Genomic DNA, 21143 nt, shown 5'->3' with positions numbered 1-21143 from the left:
CATATAACATGTAATATGTGCATCAATAATAATAAATGAGACTCAAATAAATACACAGCTGACACTGAGTGTTAAAGGCTCAATGTATGATGCTGCTGCTTTTCATAAATGAATGAAATAGATTATTAATAATATGCTGTTTAGTTGTGTTTAATGTTGAGCAGTAAAAGTAAACCATGTTTTAATAGATGTTCTGCAGTGAATTTATTGTTCATCAAACAGTAAAATGTGCTGCAGTTATATTAGGAACACTGTCACTAGCTAGCAAGTCAACAACAGCTCACCAACCTGACAGATACACATTTTATCAGCTTTCAACACGTCACTAACTGCACTTAAACACAGTCATGTGATTATGTTCTGACAGTTTGACATCAAATGAACTCAAACGGTTTCAAACAGTCTTGAGTTTGTTTGTGTAAAACATTTTATTCATTGTCAGAGAAGTTTAGTGTCAGTATGAAGGGTCGCCCCATTCAGTCACCTTTAAACTGGTGCATGTTTTAATAACCAGTATCATGCTGGTAGTGAGGGAGACTTTGTTTCACAGGTGGTATGGTTAGTGATTAACAGCTAATAAAAGTCATTAAATAATATTCTCTGGAATCTTTCTAAACTATATCACAGACAAACTGTTGAAAACATCTTTTCATTGATGATATTCAGTATTTTAACCAAGCTAAGAGCTATAGCAATAGAAACTAAAGTTTATGTTGCTGCCAAACCTTCATTCAGTATCTTTATACTATATCAATATAAAATCAATGTCACATTATATAAACTACAAAGTGAATCACTGTCATCAAAACACAGTAAACTCTGTTTGTGGAATAATGACGGAGTTTAAACTACAATGTGATGCCTCATCACAGGAAGATCTTTGTTCTGCTGTACAGAACTGCATTTAGTGTTGAGTCAGACAGATTGTTCTCTCTTATTCTGCCTGTTTTAATCTTTACTGTACATGATGATGATGATGATGATGATGCTCCATTAATTCAACCATAAATCATGGAAACGTCTGTACTTTGATCCTTATAATCTAACACTGATTGACAGACAACATTCCCACAAGATCAAATAGAATATAACACAGCTGTAGCAACTATAACAGAACCATAAATAAAGATGAATGTAAATAAAAATATGATGCATTGATGCTCTGAAATACAAACATTCATGTGATCTTGTGGCTCCTTCTAATCTCCTCGGGGATAAAAGAGAGAGAACACGTTTAGTGTCTGACAAACTTCACAAGTTTTGTCTCCACTGATATTTGTGAAAATTGTTGCATCAGTATCTTTATGTTTATTCACTAAATCATCAGTTGAAATACATGTCAGGCCTCTAAGTGTGATATGCTGCTTAACTGTTATTAATCAATAAAGTGTCATTCAGTACAATCTCTAATTAAAACAGCAAAAAGTACAAATGACTCCATAGAAAACCAGAGTCCTCAGACTGATGATGAAGGACTGATGAAGGAGAATCAGCAGCAGTTTCTCTCTCTGTGTTTCCTCTGCAGGTGAAGCTACAAAGACTCTGTGACTGGATGTGGATCTGAATTCACCTGGTGAGTATTTTTATTTCTTCTGCCACACAGCTGACTCCACCAGCAGCTCATCTCCATTAAATGTGTTCTATAGTGGTAAATGAAAAGCCAACAGAGAACTGGAACCTTCTGAAAGTAAAACATGAAACATTAAACCTCAGTGGAAATGAAGAATAATGTCTTACTTTGCTGCCATCTGGTGGTTGAATCAAGAATGACGCTGTTGTAACTGCAGTGCTGGTGTGATGTGCAGCTTGTTGTAATGAATGAGCTTGTTGTTGTGTTTGTGTGAAGGTGTTTCTCTGCTATGGATCAGTGTGAGGACAGAGAGGAGGGAGTCCCTCCCTCTAAAAGGCGAAGGCGGAGGGAACATGACAGCCAGACCAAAGCTCAGAGGTGAGATGAGGATCTCTAACTGTCCATCGCTGTTCTCCACTCACATCACTCCACCATCATTATTCACACTCAGAGCTCTGTGTGTGTTGTGTTGAAGAACAGAGAAGCAGCACAGACCAGACTCTGCTGGACCTGGACCTGGACCTGGACCCAGCTGTGTGTCCATGAAGAGTGACCGGTCCATGGGGAAACCTATATGGTTTAAACCTGGACAACCTGCTGATGGAAGGTCAGAATGTAAAGCTGCAAAGACTGAACAGACTTTTCATTTCTATCCAACATGCACATTTATCAGAGCTGTTGTTGTTTCAGGATCCAGCAGCAGAGACCAGACTCTCCTGGACCTGAACCCAGCTGTGTGTCCTTTAAGAGCGACCGGTCGAAGGAGGATTTCGTTACTTTTAAAGGAGGACGTCCATCTGCTGATCAGATGTAAGCTGTAACTGACAGTAAACGTCGGGTTATGCTAGAAAAGAACTGGTTTGTATGACGTGTTGTCCGACCACGTCAGTGAAAAGCCGGCCGTCATAGAGAGGGAGGAGACGTGATAATCATTTAAATATGGAGATAACAGATCACATGTTCAGACAGTCTCTCCTGGAAGACATTCATGGTGTTGCACTCACTTGTTCATATGAAAAGTGACATGATATGATTTATTTATACATTACAGACATAAAAAACATGTTAAAGTTAAAACACTTATTTCCAACATGGACCCAAGATGTTAAAAGACAAAACACAAGACATACAACATAAAACTGAATCACCACAAATTAAAGAAAATAATAAACGCCCACATCAAAACACGAAGTACAACAAAGACAATTTGATGGCTGAAGTAAAAATGGAATTGCAGATTTCATTATAAACCTGTGACCATGTTCCATAAATAAGTCCTGACCTGACTTGTATAAGCTCCTCTCATTTTTAACAGCTGGAAGTGTAACAGGAGGCTGTTCCACAACACGGCAGCAGCTTAAAAAAAGGAACTTCTGGCTACATTATTCACTGGAGGGACTTTATATGAACACACACTGGCCCTGGTGTTATAGCCATGCTGAGTATGTTCCATTGTTATCTGTGAAGTATTGAGGAGCAAACCCATTGATAATGTTGAACATATGATGCAGCTTCTGTTGTTCTACTCTGAGCTGTACTGGCAGCAGTCCTACACTTCTGAATTCATCATCAACATGAGTTAAACAGGATACATTTAATAAATACTGAATAATATTATTTTGCATCACCTGCAGTTTGTTCCTAAATTTAGATGTCAAACCACTGAACCAATCAGAACAGGCAGAATCAAACTGATGCTGTACCAATGAGGACATGAGAAGTTTCTCAACAGAAAAGTCAAAAAGAGTCTTAGTCTGTGAAACAGGAACTGAAGTTTGCTGCCACTCTTAGATAATATTTTATCAACAACAGATTCACAGGACAGTGACTGGTCCAACATTATTCCTAAATATGAGACAAAATATTATAAAATTTCAGTTCCATTACAAAAGATTTTCAGTGTATTTGTTCTTGATGTCTTTGTTCCAAACAGGATTGACTGGGTTTTACCCAAATGTATTGAAAGCTTGTTATCTATGAGCCACTCTCTCACACTTTCTGATTCATTACTAAGAGTTGTGAATTTCACTGACATCATTCCCAGATAGCAGTAATGCAGAATCATCAGCATACAGCAGCAGCTTGCATGTCACAGCAGCTGTCGTATCATTTATATACATAAGAAATAAAAGAGGCCCTAAAATAGAACCGTGCAGCACCACACATGTAATATCCTGAGGTTCTGATAGAACCACTTCAACATCACAGACTTGAGTTCTTCCTGTAATGTAAGAAATAAACCATTTTACAGCAGTATGTCCAAACACCATGCACTGTAACTTTGACAACAGTATAGAATGATTCATTGTGTCAAAAGCTTTCTGCTAGTCAGCATAATTTCCTCCATCAAGGTTTTGTCTAATAAAATCAAACAAATGAATAAGACAGGTGCCAGTAGAGTCTGCTGCTGTAAAGCCAGACTGAAGCTCATACAACATATTGTATCTGACTAAATACTCCTCAACCTGCTCAAACACAAGACGTCCAAAAACCTAAGACATGACACCTGCCGACTTTCTCACTTTCTCACCTAAATGTCATTTTCATACTGGGAGCTGCCCACTTCAACCAGTCTGATACAGGCAGACACTGAGCAGCTCCACTGGAGCAGCTGGAGGTTGTAGCTGCCTTGCTCCAGGGCACTTCAGCAGTGTACAGTGAGGGAGGGAGAGCTGTATGGAGGGTTGTTCAGAGCTGTTGAGACTAAACCAAACTGACTGATGAAGCAAAACACTGAGCTGAAAGCTACAAACAGACTGAGCTGTTGATTCTCAGTGGGATCAGCAGGACTAGTAAAGCTTTACCACTACAGGGAGTCATCTGATTCTCTGTTCACATCCAAATATCACTTGATGGACCTTTAGCTTGTGTTTGTCTCTGTGTGGACAGACATAATGTGAACTCATTCTTCATGATTCTTCCACAGAGTGGACCAGGAGAGCTCAGAGGTTCCCAGTGGTCAGTCTGCCCAGCAGCATCAAACACCCCTGGACTCCATATTTATGGTCTGTACATGTACAACAACTACTTTTACATCTATTCTGTTCACAATCATCTCCATGCTGCACTTTGTAGACCAGTGGATTGTCAGTCTGTCCAACATGTATCTGATGTTTGCTTCATAATTTCAGTTTGATTGTGTCATTCATATAGTATTCTGTTCCAGCTGCTGGAGGAGAACATCTTCACCTTTGTGAAGAATGAGCTGAAGAAGATGCAGAAGGTTCTGAGTCCAGATTATCAAGAATGCTTAGAGAGTCAGAAGGAGGATGAGGAGGTGTTGGATGGTGAGGAGGAAGAGCAGAGGAGGAATAGCAGAGATGCATTTTTGAAGATCACACTGCTTTTCTTGAGGAGAATGAAGCAGGAGGAGCTTGCTGACCGTCTGCAGAGCAGTAAGAGGATTTCTATAAAGATTTAACATGATGGATAAATGAGACATTTACTGATATCTCAACAGATGGAGGAAAATATGTTTTATTCACTCATTCTTTGAGGGAATGAAATGTTTAAATATTTGCTTCATACTTCATTCATTGATCCTGTTTCCTGTGTGTTCATTCAGGAACTCCTGCTGGCAGGTGTCAACGTAAACTCAAGTCTAACCTGAAGAAGAGGTTCCAGTGTGTGTTTGAGGGGATTGCTAAAGCAGGAAACCCAACCCTTCTGAATCAGATCTACACAGAGCTCTACATCACAGAGGGAGGGACTGCAGAGGTCAATGATGAACATGAGGTCAGACAGATTGAAACAGCAACCAGGAAAACAGACAGACCAGAAACAACCATCAGACAAGAAGACATCTTTAAAGCCTCACCTGGAAGAGATGAACCAATCAGAACAGTGATGACAAAAGGAGTGGCTGGCATTGGGAAAACAGTCTTAACACAGAAGTTCACTCTGGACTGGGCTGAAGACAAAGCCAACCAGGACATACAGTTTACATTTCCATTCACTTTCAGAGAGCTGAATGTGCTGAAAGAGAAAAAGTACAGCTTGGTGGAACTTGTTCATCACTTCTTTACTGAAACCAAAGAAGCAGGAATCTGCAGGTTTGAAGAGTTCCAGGTTGTGTTCATCTTTGACGGTCTGGATGAGTGTCGACTTCCTCTGGACTTCCACAACAATAAGATCCTGACTGATGTTACAAAGTCCACCTCAGTGGATGTGCTGCTGACAAACCTCATCAGGGGGAAACTGCTTCCCTCTGCTCGCCTTTGGATAACCACACGACCTGCAGCAGCCAATCAGATCCCTCCTTGGTGTGTTGACATGGTAACAGAGGTCAGAGGGTTCACTGACCCACAGAAGGAGAAGTACTTCAAGAAGAGATTCAGAGATGAGGAGCAGGCCAGCACCATCATCTCCCACATCAAGACATCACGAAGCCTCCACATCATGTGCCCCATCCCATTCTGCTGGATCACTGCTACAGTTCTGGAGGATCTGTTGAAAAGCAGAGAGGGAGGAGAGCTGCCCAAGACCCTGACTGAGATGTACATCCACTTCCTGGTGGTTCAGTCCAAGCTGAAGAATGTCAAGTATGATGGAGGAGCTGAGACAGATCCACACTGGAGTCCAGAGAGCAGGAAGATGATCGAGTCTCTGGGGAAACTGGCTTTTGAGCAGCTGCAGAAAGGCCACCTGATCTTCTATGAATCAGACCTGACAGAGTGTGGCATCGATATCAGAGCAGCGTCAGTGTACTCAGGAGTGTTCACACAGGTCTTTAAAGAGGAGAGAGGGCTGTACCAGGACAAGGTGTTCTGCTTCGTCCATCTGAGCATTCAGGAGTTTCTGGCTGCTCTTCATGTCCATCTGACATTCATCAACTCTGGAGTCAATCTGCTGGCAGGAGACAGAACAACATCCCAGAAGTCTGAAACAAGAGAAGAAGAATCTGCAGAGACATGTTTCTACCAGAGTGCTGTGGATGAGGCCTTAAAGAGTCCAAATGGACACCTGGACTTGTTCCTCCGCTTCCTCATGGGTCTTTCACTGCAGACCAATCAGACTCTCCTACGAGGTCTGCTGACACAGACAGGCAGTAGCTCACTGACCAGTCAGGAAACAGTCAAGTACATCAAGAAGAAGTTCAGTGAGGATCTGTCTACAGAGAGAAGCATCAATCTGTTCCACTGTCTGAATGAACTTAATGATCATTCTTTAGTGGAGGGGATCCAACAGTCCCTGAGATCAGGAAGTCTCTCCACAGATAAACTGTCTCCTGCTCAGTGGTCAGCTCTGGTCTTCATCTTACTGTCATCAGAAAAAGATCTGGACGTGTTTGACCTAAAGAAATACTCTGCTTCAGAGGAGGCTCTTCTGAGGCTGCTGCCAGTGGTCAAAGCCTCCAACAAAGCTCTGTAAGTGCACAGAGAGTTATTTATTGATTGATTTATTGATTTATTGAAAAGATATAAAGAAGATATTATAAAGAAATATATTCAAGATGGGAGAAAAATACGTTTTTAAGTATTTTTCCACATTTGTTTTCCAGACTAAGTGGTTGTAACCTCTCAGAGAGAAGCTGTGCAGCTCTGTCCTCAGTTCTCAGCTCCCAGTCCTCCAGTCTGAGAGAGCTAGACATGAGTAACAACAACCTGCAGAGTTCAGGAGTGAAGCAGCTGTCTGCTGGACTGGAGAGTCCACACTGTGCACTGGAAACTCTCAGGTCAGAATTCATCAACCTGCACAACTGATCACCATTTAAACTGTGATTTATATGACTTGATAAACACTTGGACATTTTCTCTACCCAAATTACTTCCAGACCAGTTGTATATTTAGACCCTGTGAATAACTTTCTATTTCTATATTTTCATTTGTTTTTTTCTGTCTCCTGAAATACCAGAGAGGAGTTTTAGATTCAAAAACTGAATGAAGAACTGTGTAATTGGCCCAAAGTAACACACATACAGACAGTAATTCAGTTAACAGTGTTTTTGTAACAGTTATAGTTTCTTTTAATTTCAGAGCAGTATCTGTGCTGGGAAGATAGTGATTTTTAGGCACAATGGTGATATGACAGTGCACCCCAGCTGTTATGTGGTTAACTACCATTTAATTCTTCTTTTGTTTCATACAACTTTTAAACTCTGGATGATTCCTGAAACTGTGTGAAGTAGAGTCAGTGAGTATGAGTGAAGGAGTCAGAAATGTTTTCTTACTGTTCCACAACCTTCAGTCCTTATATGCCACATTAGTTGGGATTCCTGATCTTTATTCAACTGTGAGCATCTGATACAGAGTCATTTACCTCTGTGACATGTTGGAGGTTTGATCTTCTTACAAACTGTAGTCATATCTGTCACCTGCAGCTCTTCATCTTAGCAGCTCATTGTGGCTGCTTCCTCTTTCACTATTCTTTATTTAGACCTATTTTAAGCAGTGATGAGTTAGCAGACGCTAACATCATGTTGACTAAGGTTACAGAAAGCTGGAACTGCCTCACAATACAAACCTTACTGTGGTTTGCCATTTGAATTTAGAAGTAGTGAATGGAAGTATTAAGTTTAACTCTAAAGATTACAGAAACATATTGGTGATAATAGTAATAAACACACTACCTTCCAGTCTTGCAATGATCTTAGATCATGTGACATGTATGTTGTTTTGTGTGTCTGCAGTCTGTCAGGATGTCTGATCACAGAGGAAGGCTGTGCTTCTCTGGCCTCAGCTCTGAGGTCCAACCCCTCCCATCTGAGAGGGCTGGACTTGAGTAACAACAACTTGCAAAGTTCAGGAGTGAAGCTGCTGTCTGCTGGACTGGAGAGTCCACACTGTGCACTGGAAACTCTCAGGTCAGAATTCATCAACCTGCACAACTCATCACTATTTAAACTGTGATTTATATGACTTGATAAACACCTGGACAATTTCTCTACTCAAATTATTTTCAGACCAGTTGTGTGTTTAGACCCTGTGAATAACTTTCTACTAATATATTTCCATTTGTTTTGTTCTGTCTCCGCTGTTTGAACCTGAAATACGAGAGAGGAGTTTTAGATACAAAAACTGAATGAAGAACTGTGTAATTGGCCCAAAGTAACACACATACAGACAGTAATTCAGTTAACAGTGTTTTGGTAACAGTTATAGTTTCTTTTAATTTCAGAGCAGTATCTGTGCTGGGATGATAGTGATTTTTAGGCACAATGGTGATATGACAGTGCACCCCAGCTGTTATGTGGTTAACTACCATTTAATTCTTCTTTTGTTTCATACAACCTTTAAACTCTGGATGATTCCTGAAACTGTGTGAAGTATAGTCAGTGAGTATGAGTGAAGGAGTCAGAAATGTTTTCTTACTGTTCCACAACCTTCAGTCCTTATATGCCACATTAGTTGGGATTCCTGATCTTTATTCAACTGCGAGCATCTGATACAGAGTCATTTACCTCTGTGACATGTTGGAGGTTTGATCTTCTTACAAACTGTAGTCATATCTGTCACCTGCGGCTCTTCATCTTAGCAGCTCATTGTGGCTGCTTCTTCTTTCACTATTCTTTATTTAGACCTATTTTTAGCAGTGAAGAGTTAGCAGACGCTAACATCATGTTGACTAAGGTTACAGAAAGCTGGAACTGCCTCACAATACAAACCTTACTGTGGTTGGCCATTTGAATTTAGAAGTAGTGACTGGAAGTATTAATTTTAACTCTAAAGATTACAGAAACATATTGGTGATAATAGTAATAAACACACTACCTTCCAGTCCTGCAATGATCTTAGATCATGTGACATGTATGTTGTTTTGTGTGTCTGCAGGCTGTCAGGATGTCTGATCACAGAGGAAGGGTGTGCTTCTCTGGCCTCAGCTCTGAGGTCCAACCCCTCCCATCTGAGAGGGCTGGACTTGAGTAACAACAACTTGCAAAGTTCAGGAGTGAAGCTGCTGTCTGCTGGACTGGAGAGTCCACACTGTGCACTGGAAACTCTCAGGTCAGAATTCATCAACCTGCACAACTCATCACTATTTAAACTGTGATTTATATGACTTGATAAACACCTGGACAATTTCTCTACTCAAATTATTTTCAGACCAGTTGTGTGTTTAGATCCTGTGAATAACTTTCTACTAATGTATTTCCATTTGTTTTGTTCTGTCTCTGCTGTTTGAACCTGAAATACGAGAGAGGAGTTTTAGATACAAAAACTGAATGAAGAACTGTGTAATTGGCCCAAAGTAACACACATGCAGACAGTTGTTCAGTGATCAGTGTTTTGGTAACAGTTATAGTTTCCTTTAATTTCAGTGCAGTATCTGTGCTGGGATGATAGTGATTTTTAGGCACAATGGTGATATGACAGTGCACCCCAGCTGTTATGTGGTTAACTACCATTTGATTCTTCTTTTGTTTCATACAACCTTTAAACTCTGGATGATTCCTGAAACTGTATGAAGTGTAGTCAGTGACTATGAGTGAAGGAGTCAGAAATGTATTCTTACTGTGCCACAACCTTCAGTCCTTATATGCCACATTAGTTGGGATTCCTGATCTGTATTCAACTGCGAGCATCTGATATGGAGTCATTTACCTCTGTGACATGTTGGAGGTTTGATCCTCTTACAAACTGTAGTCATATCTGTCACCTGCAGCTCTTCATCTTAGCAGCTCATTGTGGCTGCTTCTTCTTTCACTATTCTTTATTTAGACCTATTTTTAGCAGTGAAGAGTTAGCAGACGCTAACATCATGTTGACTAAGGTTACAGAAAGCTGGAACTGCCTCACAATACAAACCTTACTGTGGTTGGCCATTTGAATTTAGAAGTAGTGACTGGAAGTATTAAGTTTAAATTTAAAGATTACAGAAACATACTAGTGATGAAAGTAATAAAGACACTACCTTCCAGTCCTGCAGTGATCTCAGATCATGTGACATATATGTTGTTTTGTGTGTCTGCAGCCTGTCAGGATGTCTGATCACAGAAGAAGGCTGTGCTTCTCTGACCTCAGCTCTGAGCTCCAACCCCTCCCATTTGAGAGAGCTTGACATGAGCTACAATCATCCAGGAGACTCGGGAGAGAAGCTGCTGTCTGCTGGCCTGGAGGATCCACACTGGAGACTGGACACTCTCAGGTATGGATAGACAGGTGGACTCTCTCAGGTATGGACCAACTCAGTCTCACAGCAATTCATGAAATAGTCATGTAATTTAATCTATTCGTGTACATTGACACGATTTTTCCATTTATTTCGTGACAGTCAGCACGACTTTCAAACTAATGTATTTCAGGTGGAAGTAGGTTTTGTTCCTGCAGCAGGTTTTTTTCTGTCAGTTGGGACTCGGGAGCTCAGAGGCTGTATTGTTTGTTCTCATATGCTATTCATTTTTAAACTATAACCGCTACATCACTCAACATTTAATCAAAAGATTTTATCCTTGTTTTTATTTTTTTACTCTAATATTACCAGTCTGGTGGTACCGGGGTATTTTCCTCACTGTCGATTTTAATATCTTTAACATTTCTCAACACTAAACAAGAAGGTGTCCTTGATAACTCAACAATATGAAAGGTTATGACCATCCGTTTTAATTATTTCAGCTTTGATTGTGAGAAATCAAGTTTTCTTGTCTTGTCATAGTGGAAGCAGTTCCGTTAGCCTACCCATGATCCTCAGCGACCGTTACTATGGTGACGATGCCAGCTAAAGCCATGACATAAATTATATTCAGTATAACATTATACAGTACTGAAGATTGGTGGTTACAATCAGGAACAACATACTGTACTGTACATTGAAATGTAAAGAATATATTTGAATTTGATTAAATTATTATTATAATTTGTGAGCCAACGGGCTATCTATAGGAAGGTGCAAATTTTGTGACAATGAGTATATACATATACATATATATTCTTGATCAAAGAATTCATACATTTAGACACACACACACACACACACATATGTATATATATATATATATATATATATATATATATATATATATATATATATAATCAGAGGAGGCTGGTCCATAGAGGCAGAGGAGGTTGCTCATCTTCTATTTTTGAGAGGCAACAGGGAGATCAAAATATAAAAAGAATACTTGGTTGAAATAAACCATTACCAAATGTCATTATCATTTATGAAATATCTCTTCGTTGGAAGAAATCCATGATTGAAATTCTGATTAAAATGCTTCAACAGTGACACCTGCAGGGCAGGAGGAGAAAGAGCAGTGTGTGTGAGGTGGTGGTGGGGAGCAGTGGGGGGGGAGTGGGGGGCAGAGGAGGACGGACTCCTGCTGTCCTCCTCAGGGCGGATCTCTTACATCAATTTAAAGTACTTCATTTTTTTTCATGCTAATCTAAGATTGGCCAAGACACGTAAAATGATGTTCCAAGGGAGGACGTCCTCCCTAACCAATCAACAACCAGAATACAATATTGACATCACTTTGGTCCAATGATAGTTTCCAGATTTCATCTTCAGTTCTCTACAACTGTAACGTACATGAGTGTGACGAACTGATAAGAGAAGAAGAGCAGTAAGATATAGATAAATTGATAGAGTAGCATATTAGAAAATAAATTATAACTTGCAAATTACAAACTATATTTTTAAACACATCAGTAAAACATTACATCTCATTTAGGCCCTTTCAACAACCAAATTACCCTCACCGGGACTACGGTGACGTGCTGCTGCTCTGAAGTGAACTCCTCCCAACAACAATAGAAAGTTAACAACATCATTTAAATGAAACAACCAGGAGAGTTAGCTTGTTTGTCATTGTTGCTAATGATATCAGACTGGTTAACCAGCAGCCACAAAGTTCTGTTAACTAACAAACAAGATGACCAACAGCCACAAATGGATGTTATGACATGAATACTTCATCTCCATGATAGAAAGAAGAAGACATCAGATAACGTGAGTCAGATACAGCTTCTCTCTCTCTGTCTCTTTGGTTGCTAATTTCATCTCTGATGGTTAAATGTCTCTGTGTGGCTGTTGTGTGAATTTATCTCCTTAACCAGAATGCAGCAGAGATCATATAATGTGCTGTAGGTAGTTTGCTTGTTGAAGTTACAGTGAGCTGTCTGGACTTACTCATTCATGTGGAATTGATCCAGTTTTTAATTGAGTGGTTGTTCAGTCACCTGTTGATGTTGTGTGATTAGTGAATGAGTGTGCAGGAGGTCTGGCTGCTTGTTGTAACAGTTTCTTCATTGTTGGTTTTTAAGCTGAGTTGTATATTGAGTAATAAGCTTAAAGTAACTAGAATAACAAGTGTTAACATGTCAGCTTTGTAGACTATATTTTATATGTGATGCATATAGATCAGAGTGTGTAAGTTATGTATTTGATACATGCATTAATACTTTCTGATGTGAACCTACACTTTTAGATCAGTGAATGTTTTTAGTGTTCAGTCTTTCTAGTATTCAGCACTGATCTGTTCCTGTATCACATTATAAGCTTTGTGGTACTTTATATATTTCTGTATACTAAGAAAATACACAGGAAACACGTGTAAATCATGTGATATGTTGTCTGTTTCTGATGAGAACATAAATCTGTTGTCACAATAGAACAATACTATAAATTTGAATTTAACTTTGTTGGTAAAATGACACATTGTGAACCACTGCACGGCTAAAATGAGCTCTTCTTTGTTTAGAAACAATATGTATATGCTAAATGTATTTAAAGAAGCAGCCTTTTCAACACTCAGGGGTTTTTGTTTTTGAAAGCAAATAGTTTTATTGGCATATAAAACTGTCCCCCACCCCTCTGATTTCATCAGCTGGGGAACAATGATATAGTTTGATGTGGTTTGTTGTGAGATTCCATGTTGGTTTTTCTCCTGTCCTCCCCAATATTTTGAGTCACCAGCTGCCACTGATATAACTATATATATATTATATACGTTCAGACGCGGCGCTAGAGTAAATCAATAGGACGGGCATTTGATTTTCATGAGGGGGCACAATGCATTGTATATTTGTTTAACCTGTTATCAAACAAGTTGAACACAGCTTTGGACGGAGGATACACAGACCCCCGGTCCTTGTGAAAGAAAACTGAATAGTAGGTTATCATTTTATAAATCTTTTGTTTATATGTTGCAAATGTTGTTAAACTAAGGGGTCAGTGGTTGTTGTCAACTGAATGTGATGTAATGTCATTGTCATTTTGGTATACATGCTGGTGAAGAAATCCTGCTCCTAGTCTAGTTGAACTCTTGAACTTGTTTCTATCTGAGGGCTGCTTGCTGACCTCTGGGGTTAGCTAGAGATATCTTTGTCTTAAGCCTGCTGTTTTAGAGACTGTGTGGATCATGAGGTATCTAGACAAGCTAAAGTTGAAGGATGTCCATGTTTGAAGTTATTGATTGACCATGAGGTTTCTGTTAGATCGTATGACCATACTTGTTTGTAAGAAGGTGTAACAGTTTGTGGAAGTGTCTATTAGGGACCAGACTGTTTTAGCTTTCATTCTGGAGAGGTATAAAGCTGTCTGGTTTGGGTTAACAATCTTTAGAGAAAGGGCCGGCTGAACAACATGCTTTCTCTGCAAAAATACAAGATGATTGTATTTTTGTTTGTGTTTGGACATTTGTATAATTGTTACTGATGGTGTGATGGATTGTACAGCGTCTACAACTGCGTCAACAAGTAACAATGTTTAATGCTTTCTTTATGTCTCTGTGTGGTTCTTGAGCAACGATAAAACATTTCCACAACATCCTCCCGCCAGTTAAAAAGGAACTAATTTAGTCTTTGCAAACAGAAATGATGTCTGTGTTAATTTGCATATAGAGCGAGGAAGTGAGATCCGAATAACAAGTGGTCACTCAAGACGCATGTTAATACCAGGCGTAAACAGACGTACTTGGAGCTGTCCACTTGTGATCGGATCACCTGAGACGGATGTTAATACCAGGTGTAAACAGACGTACTTGGAGCTGTCCACTTGTGATCGGATCACCTGAGACGGATGTTAATACCAGGTGTAAACAGACGTACTTGGAGCTGTCCACTTGTGATCGGATCACCTGAGACGGATGTTAATACCAGGTGTAAACAGGGACTAAGATGCAAGGAAAAGAAGCAAGTGAGGGAAACGTGGATGCAATTTAAGAGACTTGAGATGCAACCAAGGAAACAAAGCGAGGAGAGAGGAAACGAGAACATTTGTTTTTAGAGACATGAGACGTCCTTTCCTCTGAAGTGTCACATGAAGCGACGTCCGTTTCTGATGACGGCGGCAGCTGATCACAGCTGATCAGCTGTCAGTCAGTTTTAACAGCTGTAGAAACTTCTGATTAATACTAATAAATGTTCACAGTTATCACTGCAGCAGCTGTTTCCTCTCTGCAGCTGTTACCTGTTTAACAAACATAAATAACAACCTGCATTCTGCATTTATACTGTGTCCTGCTCAGAGGCACAGGAACCATTTCTACTCACAGAATGCATTTATATTATTTATTGATTATTTGCATCTGTATTGTTTGATATTCTGATAGTGAATTCATTATTTAATAACCCAGAATATGATCAGAGTGTCTTTTGAACACTGGAAAATATGTATTTGGCTAAATGTTTCAGGGAAAATGGAAATGATGTAACTCATATCAAACCCGACGCTCAGGAATTTTCAGCCTCACATGTGACTGAATGTAAATGAGGATAAATGATGTAAAATATAAATGTGTTGAACTGTTATTATGGATCAAATTAAAGTCAGGAAGAGTCTGTCTGTCAGCAAGAAACAGTTTAATGGAGGAAATAACATCATGAAAAGACAAATCTTTCTAATCAGAGACTTGAGATGTATGTGGGTGCTTTTCATTAAGCTAACTCTATGCTTCCTCGCGTCCTCTCTCCTCCGTGACCCGGAAATCGATCTCTCTCCGCCATCATGGAGGATCTTCCGATCCCTTAAATGCACCTGGAGGAGACGAGGAGCGAGGAGAGAGGAGGCTCCTGGAGGAGCTTAGAGCCAGGAAACACAGGTGTATCCTAGTGGAAGTGTTTTAACGGACGGCAACACCCCTTTGATCCAAAGTGTGTATTGATTGGTCAGCTGATCTGACGGGACAGTAAACAGTCGGCTGTTGTTGTAATACAGCAGATCAGGAAACTACCTGTGGAGAAGGAATGAAAGCACAACAGCAGCTGATCATAGCCTATTTATTTATAAAATAAAGATGACTGAATCATGAATCAATCATTAAAACTTTCTACTATTTCTCTTCATGAGGCAAAAGGCTTCTCCTTTCTTCTTCTGTGTTTCAGAGCGTCTCAGCTCCTTCAGGAAAACATGACGTCACACAGCTGCGTCTCCTATAAAACCATCCTGAGCCTGAAAAGCACGTCAGACTTTCACAAACTAAATAAGCAACATTTTATTTAAACATATTCTGCAGGCTGCAGCTGTTTCTATTGTTCCTTTATGTGGGTTCTGTTCTTTCAGTAATTAACAGGTTTAAATTGTCTGTTTGTGTCTCATTCTGTGACAGACAGACGCTGCTATAGATCTATAATCAAATGATTAAACACTGGAGCAGTTATCAGCTGTTTTCCTTCCAGCTATCAATATGTAGAAATGATTAAGTAACAGTGTAAAGTCTTCATTCATTGTACATGAATTTTAAATGCAAACTTTACAGTTTAAACTGTTACTTAGTCATTTCTATTGCTGACTTATTCATATTTGACATTTAGGGTGAAGTGCGTCATGACAACTAGTCTCCTCAAAATGATGCTGGAGTGAGCGACGACGTCCCGTTTGATAAATTAAATTCCTCCGTCCTCACGTCTCTCTCTCATCCTCGCTGGGAGAAGAGACGCGAGTGAGAGAAACCAGGAGACACGTTAGCGTAATGAAAAGCATCCAAGTATCCCAGAATGCATTTCACACCAACCGGCAGCGATGGCGGAGACTTTGAGTCAGGCTAAAAGCTGTTGTAACTTGAATTGTAGGATTATTAATATGTGACTTTATTAATTTTTAATGTTTTCAGGAGAGAAAGTAACATGTAGATTCCAACATGTGGCCAGTTTATCCCAGTAACTCCAGTCTGTAAACCTGCTGGGATGTGTTGGGAGATGTTTGGACCAGCCGCTCATCTCAGCTGCTAGCAGCCCGACTCCTGAGATGATCGGCCGGTCAACATGTGGTCATCCCGGGGAGAACATGATCCATGAACTGATCTGCAGCTCTTTGCTGATTCACCGCTGGCTCTAATGTCTCCGCAGCATTTAGATATATGATATAATTCCTTCTGGAAGATAAATGTTGGTCTCACAGATGAAATTTAACAATTGTAGCTGCAACATTAGTTTGTCTGAATGTAAAGTGAAGCTTCATGTTTTTACTGGACAGAACAGCAGCGCTGCCTCTGGAGCTCCACATGTACACATATCACCACATTTACACACATATACATGGATTCAAATGAACAGATTCATTTCATTTATTTTATTATGCTACATAACAGTTTAGATTTTTATTATAGCTACATTACAGACTGAATCATCAATCATTTACTGCATCTCTCTGTCAGTCAGGTTTTTGTTTTGTGAGATAAAAAGTGTTAGTGGAGCTTTGAGTTGAGATTATTTTGTCACAGTACAGTCAGGTAGGTGTGTTGAAGCTGAGCTGCTGCTGTTCCAGCTGCAGAATGATCTACTGCGTCCTCTCGTCCTCACAAGTTTGTACTACTGAGTCCAACTTGCCAAGTCTGAACTAGCAAGTACACAAGTCCCAACTTGGTGTATTTGGTATTGAGAATATATCAAGTACGTCATATATAAGATATATGCACATATTTTTTCCAGCTGGCTGAGGAGACTATTATGCATGCAAGCATAGATTGTACTAAATATGATCAATAAAGACAATATATGAAGGAAGAACTCAGGAAGACTGGACTTCAGGAGCTCAGTGTTCAAACTTTAATGAACCTGCCAAGTGGGTGCAGCAGTAGTTTTCTTTGAGTTTATTAGACAGACAGGATTAATGTGTAGGATTTAATCTCTGGTCCACACCCCGGAGCAGAAGGTGGCGGTAATGCACCTAATACGCTGGTTGACAACCGCCGTTATAAACCAAAAAGAAGTTGTTTTTTTTTCCAGACAGAGTGATACCTCCTGTCAGCCGAGGGGTTTCCTATCTGTGCAGCCGAACATAGCAGCTCCTCCGCGGACTGTTTCACCCTGACGGTCCCGGTGTTTCCTCCGCAGGCTGCACTTCACTCAGCTGCCCGACAGACCCGCTGCTTCTTCCCGCTTTAACCTGAATAACAAACCGGGGCTCGGTGCTCCGGTTGGATCCACATGGAGAGCCGAGGCTAACGTTAGCTGAGAGGCTAGCGGAGCGTTAGCCGCAGCATGTTAGGAAGCACAGCCAGCTAGCACAGCCAGCTAGCACAGCCAGCTAGCCTCAGAGAAACAGAGAAACAGAGAGAGTAGTTGGCAGTTACACGTTTCTTTTGGCATTAAGTGCATTTAGAGGCTAAATGATTTAGCAGCAAGATGGGCGGTGGATAAAGAGGAAGGGTGGAGCAGAGAGAGAGAAAGAAAGGGAAATAAACGTGCTAGCTAGCTAACGTAGCTAATGTTACTGATGCGTCATCATCGTCTCGTCAATGCTAAAGCTAATTAACATATGTAGTCTAGTTAATGTGGTCAATATTATTATAAAATTCATGTGTTTTGGTGAAAGTTTCAGTGAGTGAGTTCATACTTTGAGCTGATAATTTAAAATGATTGAGACAACACAACGTCTTCTGTCACTATTCAGGCTGCTGTCATTTGTTGGAACTTAAAGATGTGTGTTATTTAATGTTTGTGTTGGTTAAAGGACTATTTGAACCTTTGATGGGTAACTGTTAGTGTATATCAGTAAACTGAGGAGGGTGTTGTGCTCTTGCTTGTTTCTTTTTGAAGGTGTAGAGAGCAGCGTTGGTGCCACAGTAGTAGTAGTGTCGTCTCCCTCCTTAATGATATGTACCTTTGGTTTTATTTCAGCTTCATAACACTACATTGTACTAAGCAGCTGTTGGCTCATTAGTTTGTTATTCACATGCACTAAAATTCAGCAGAATGCAGGAAATCAAGTCTTTGTAAGTAAAGTTTTTCTAGTGGGGACCCCCAGACCCCCCGCTGATAAACTGGTCTGACTGGAGCTATATTTCCCAGCCTGAATGATTTTCCCAGTTCGGCCCTGCTGTATAATGTTATACTGAATATAGTTTATGTCACAGCTTTAGCGTCTTCACCATAGTAACGGTGGCTGAGGATCATGGGTAGGCTAATGTAGCCGCTTCCGCTATCGTCCAAAACTGACAAGAAAACTTGGTCACAACCTTTCATATTGTTGAGTTATCAAGGACGCCTTCATGTTTTATGTTGAGAAATGTTAAATATATTAAAATCAACAGTGAGGAAAATACTCATACGCAGCGCGTCCTCTCCGGTCCCACCAGACTGCTAATATTAGAATAAAAACATGAAAACAAGGATCAAATCTCTTGATTAAATGTTGAGTGATGTAGCGGTTATAGTTTAAAAATGAAGAACAAATGAGAAAAAACAATCCAGCCTCTGAGCTCCCGAGTCCCAACTGACAGAAAAAAACCTGCTGCAGGAACGAAACCTGCTTCCACCTGAAATACATTAGTTTGAAAATCCTGCTGACTGTCACCAAAAAAAAGGAAAAATGGTGTCAATGAACACGAAGAGATTAAATTTAGTGAATATTTCACTGATTACTGTGAGACTGAGACAGACAGGTGGACACTCTCAGGTGAGGACAGACAGGTGGACGCTCTCAGGTGAGGACAGACAGGTGGACACTCTCAGGTGAGGACAGACAGGTGGACTCTCTCAGGTGAGGACAGACAGGTGGACACTCTCAGGTGAGGACAGACAGGTGGACGCTCTCAGGTGAGGACAGACAGGTGGACAGTAAATCAGCTCAAACTCTTGAGACTGCAGCTGATCGTCAGCTGTAACCATCATGCAGGAATGTTCCACCTGTGTGAGAGGAAATAACTTGTCAGTCGTCCAAAGATTGTTGAGGAAAGACAAACAGAAACAGGCGGTTTATCATTTTCATGTTAGTGTGAATCAGTTTAAACAGTCCTGTCATCTGTTCACAATACAAACTGCTGAGTCTGACAAGAAAAAGTCTCATTGTTGACATGATTTGACTTTGAGACGCCTGATTGGCTGAATGTAGCTGCTGTCGATAGTCGTGGTGCGACGTGATGTGATGGACGGTTGTGTTGCATAGCAACAGCAAAGCAGCTCAGTGTGATGAGGATCAGAGCTGCTTTTTCTAGAGTGATGTCATGTCCATGTTTGCATGCTGAAAGAGAACGTGCTGCTCTGACCCCCCTCCTCCTTTCAGGCTGCAGCCTGCTGGAGTCCGATGGTTGACACCAGGTCTGAGGAAGTGTAAGTGTGTTTTTCATTTCATTCATCAAAACAAAGCTCATTCACATCCTACTGAGGATGAAGATGATGTCATCATCAAACAGATGATAGATCAATAACTGCAGCTGTATTGTGTCTCGTTCTCTCCATCAGATTTCTGTCGACTCACACTGGATCCAAACACAGTAAACAGAAAACTCAAACTGTCTGACAACAACAGGAAGGTGACATATGTGTATGAGGATCAGTCATATCCTGATCATCCAGACAGATTTGATGTCTGGTCTCAGCTGCTGTGTAGAAATGATCTGACTGGTCGCTGTTACTGGGAGGTCGAGTGGAGAGGAGGAGTTAAAGTATCAGTGAGTTACAGAGGAATCAGCAGGAAAGGAAACAGTGATGACTGTGGGTTTGGATGGAATGATCAGTCCTGGAGTCTGGACTGCTCTGATGATGGTGGTTACTCTGTCTGGCACAATAACAGATCAACATCCATCTCCTCCTCCTCCTCCTCCTCTGTCTCTAACAGAGTAGCAGTGTATGTGGACTGTCCTGCTGGCATTCTGTCCTTCTACAGAGTCTCCTCTGACACACTGATCCACCTCCACACCTTCAACACCACATTCACTCAGCCTCTGTGTGCTGGGTTTGGGGTCTGGCCTAACTGGTCTGGTTCCTCAGTGTCTCTGTGTGGTCTGTAGGAGGAAGAGTCTCCTCCTGTTAGAGAAACTTTCTCACTGCTGACCAGATAGTTCAGTCTGTACAGGATCACACACAGCTGATGGTATTTAGTACCAACATGATCTCTCACTGCTTGTAAATGTAAACATGGTTTCCACATGATTGACAGTTTGTTTGTAAAATGAATCAAATGATAAACTGAGTCCAGTTGTTGTTGTTTTCTGTTGTTAGTGTATTAGAAAGGCTTGAACTGTAATGGGATAATGGGAATGGGATCTTCACAATGTTTAGTTGTAGTTCTTCTAGTAGTTTCATAGTAACTGTGTTACCTGATTCCTTTACTTATTTAGAGATCACATGACAAATGATGGTCAGAACAACAGGCCTCCTATTGGCTGGTTAAATGAACACCTCTAATGGTGAAGGCTGAGGCTCAGCAGCTGGAGTGTGGCTGCTTTTATGCTGCGTTCATATCATATTGGAATGA

The 21143-nt window shown here is 40.5% G+C and overlaps 2 protein-coding genes across 2 annotated transcripts in view; both read left to right on the top strand.

Moving 5' to 3' along the window:
• LOC122995113 (NLR family CARD domain-containing protein 3-like) overlaps positions 1-21143 on the top strand; it is a 381835-nt gene that overhangs the window by 92504 nt on the left and 268188 nt on the right. The window lies entirely within an intron of this gene.
• LOC122995118 (NLR family CARD domain-containing protein 3-like) lies at positions 1432-20725 on the top strand. Its single transcript, XM_044370138.1, has 10 exons — positions 1432-1573; positions 1847-1948; positions 2261-2380; positions 4497-4575; positions 4737-4962; positions 5136-6936; positions 7071-7244; positions 10482-10655; positions 19950-19996; positions 20129-20725. Exons 2-10 carry the CDS (start codon positions 1860-1862, stop codon positions 20674-20676), a joined length of 3258 nt encoding a protein of 1085 aa, XP_044226073.1. The 5' UTR covers positions 1432-1573; positions 1847-1859; the 3' UTR covers positions 20677-20725.

Source organism: Thunnus albacares, chromosome 13 (genome assembly GCF_914725855.1).
Source record: "Thunnus albacares chromosome 13, fThuAlb1.1, whole genome shotgun sequence".
Taxonomy (NCBI): domain Eukaryota; kingdom Metazoa; phylum Chordata; class Actinopteri; order Scombriformes; family Scombridae; genus Thunnus; species Thunnus albacares.
This window is presented reverse-complemented; position numbering and strand designations above follow the sequence as displayed.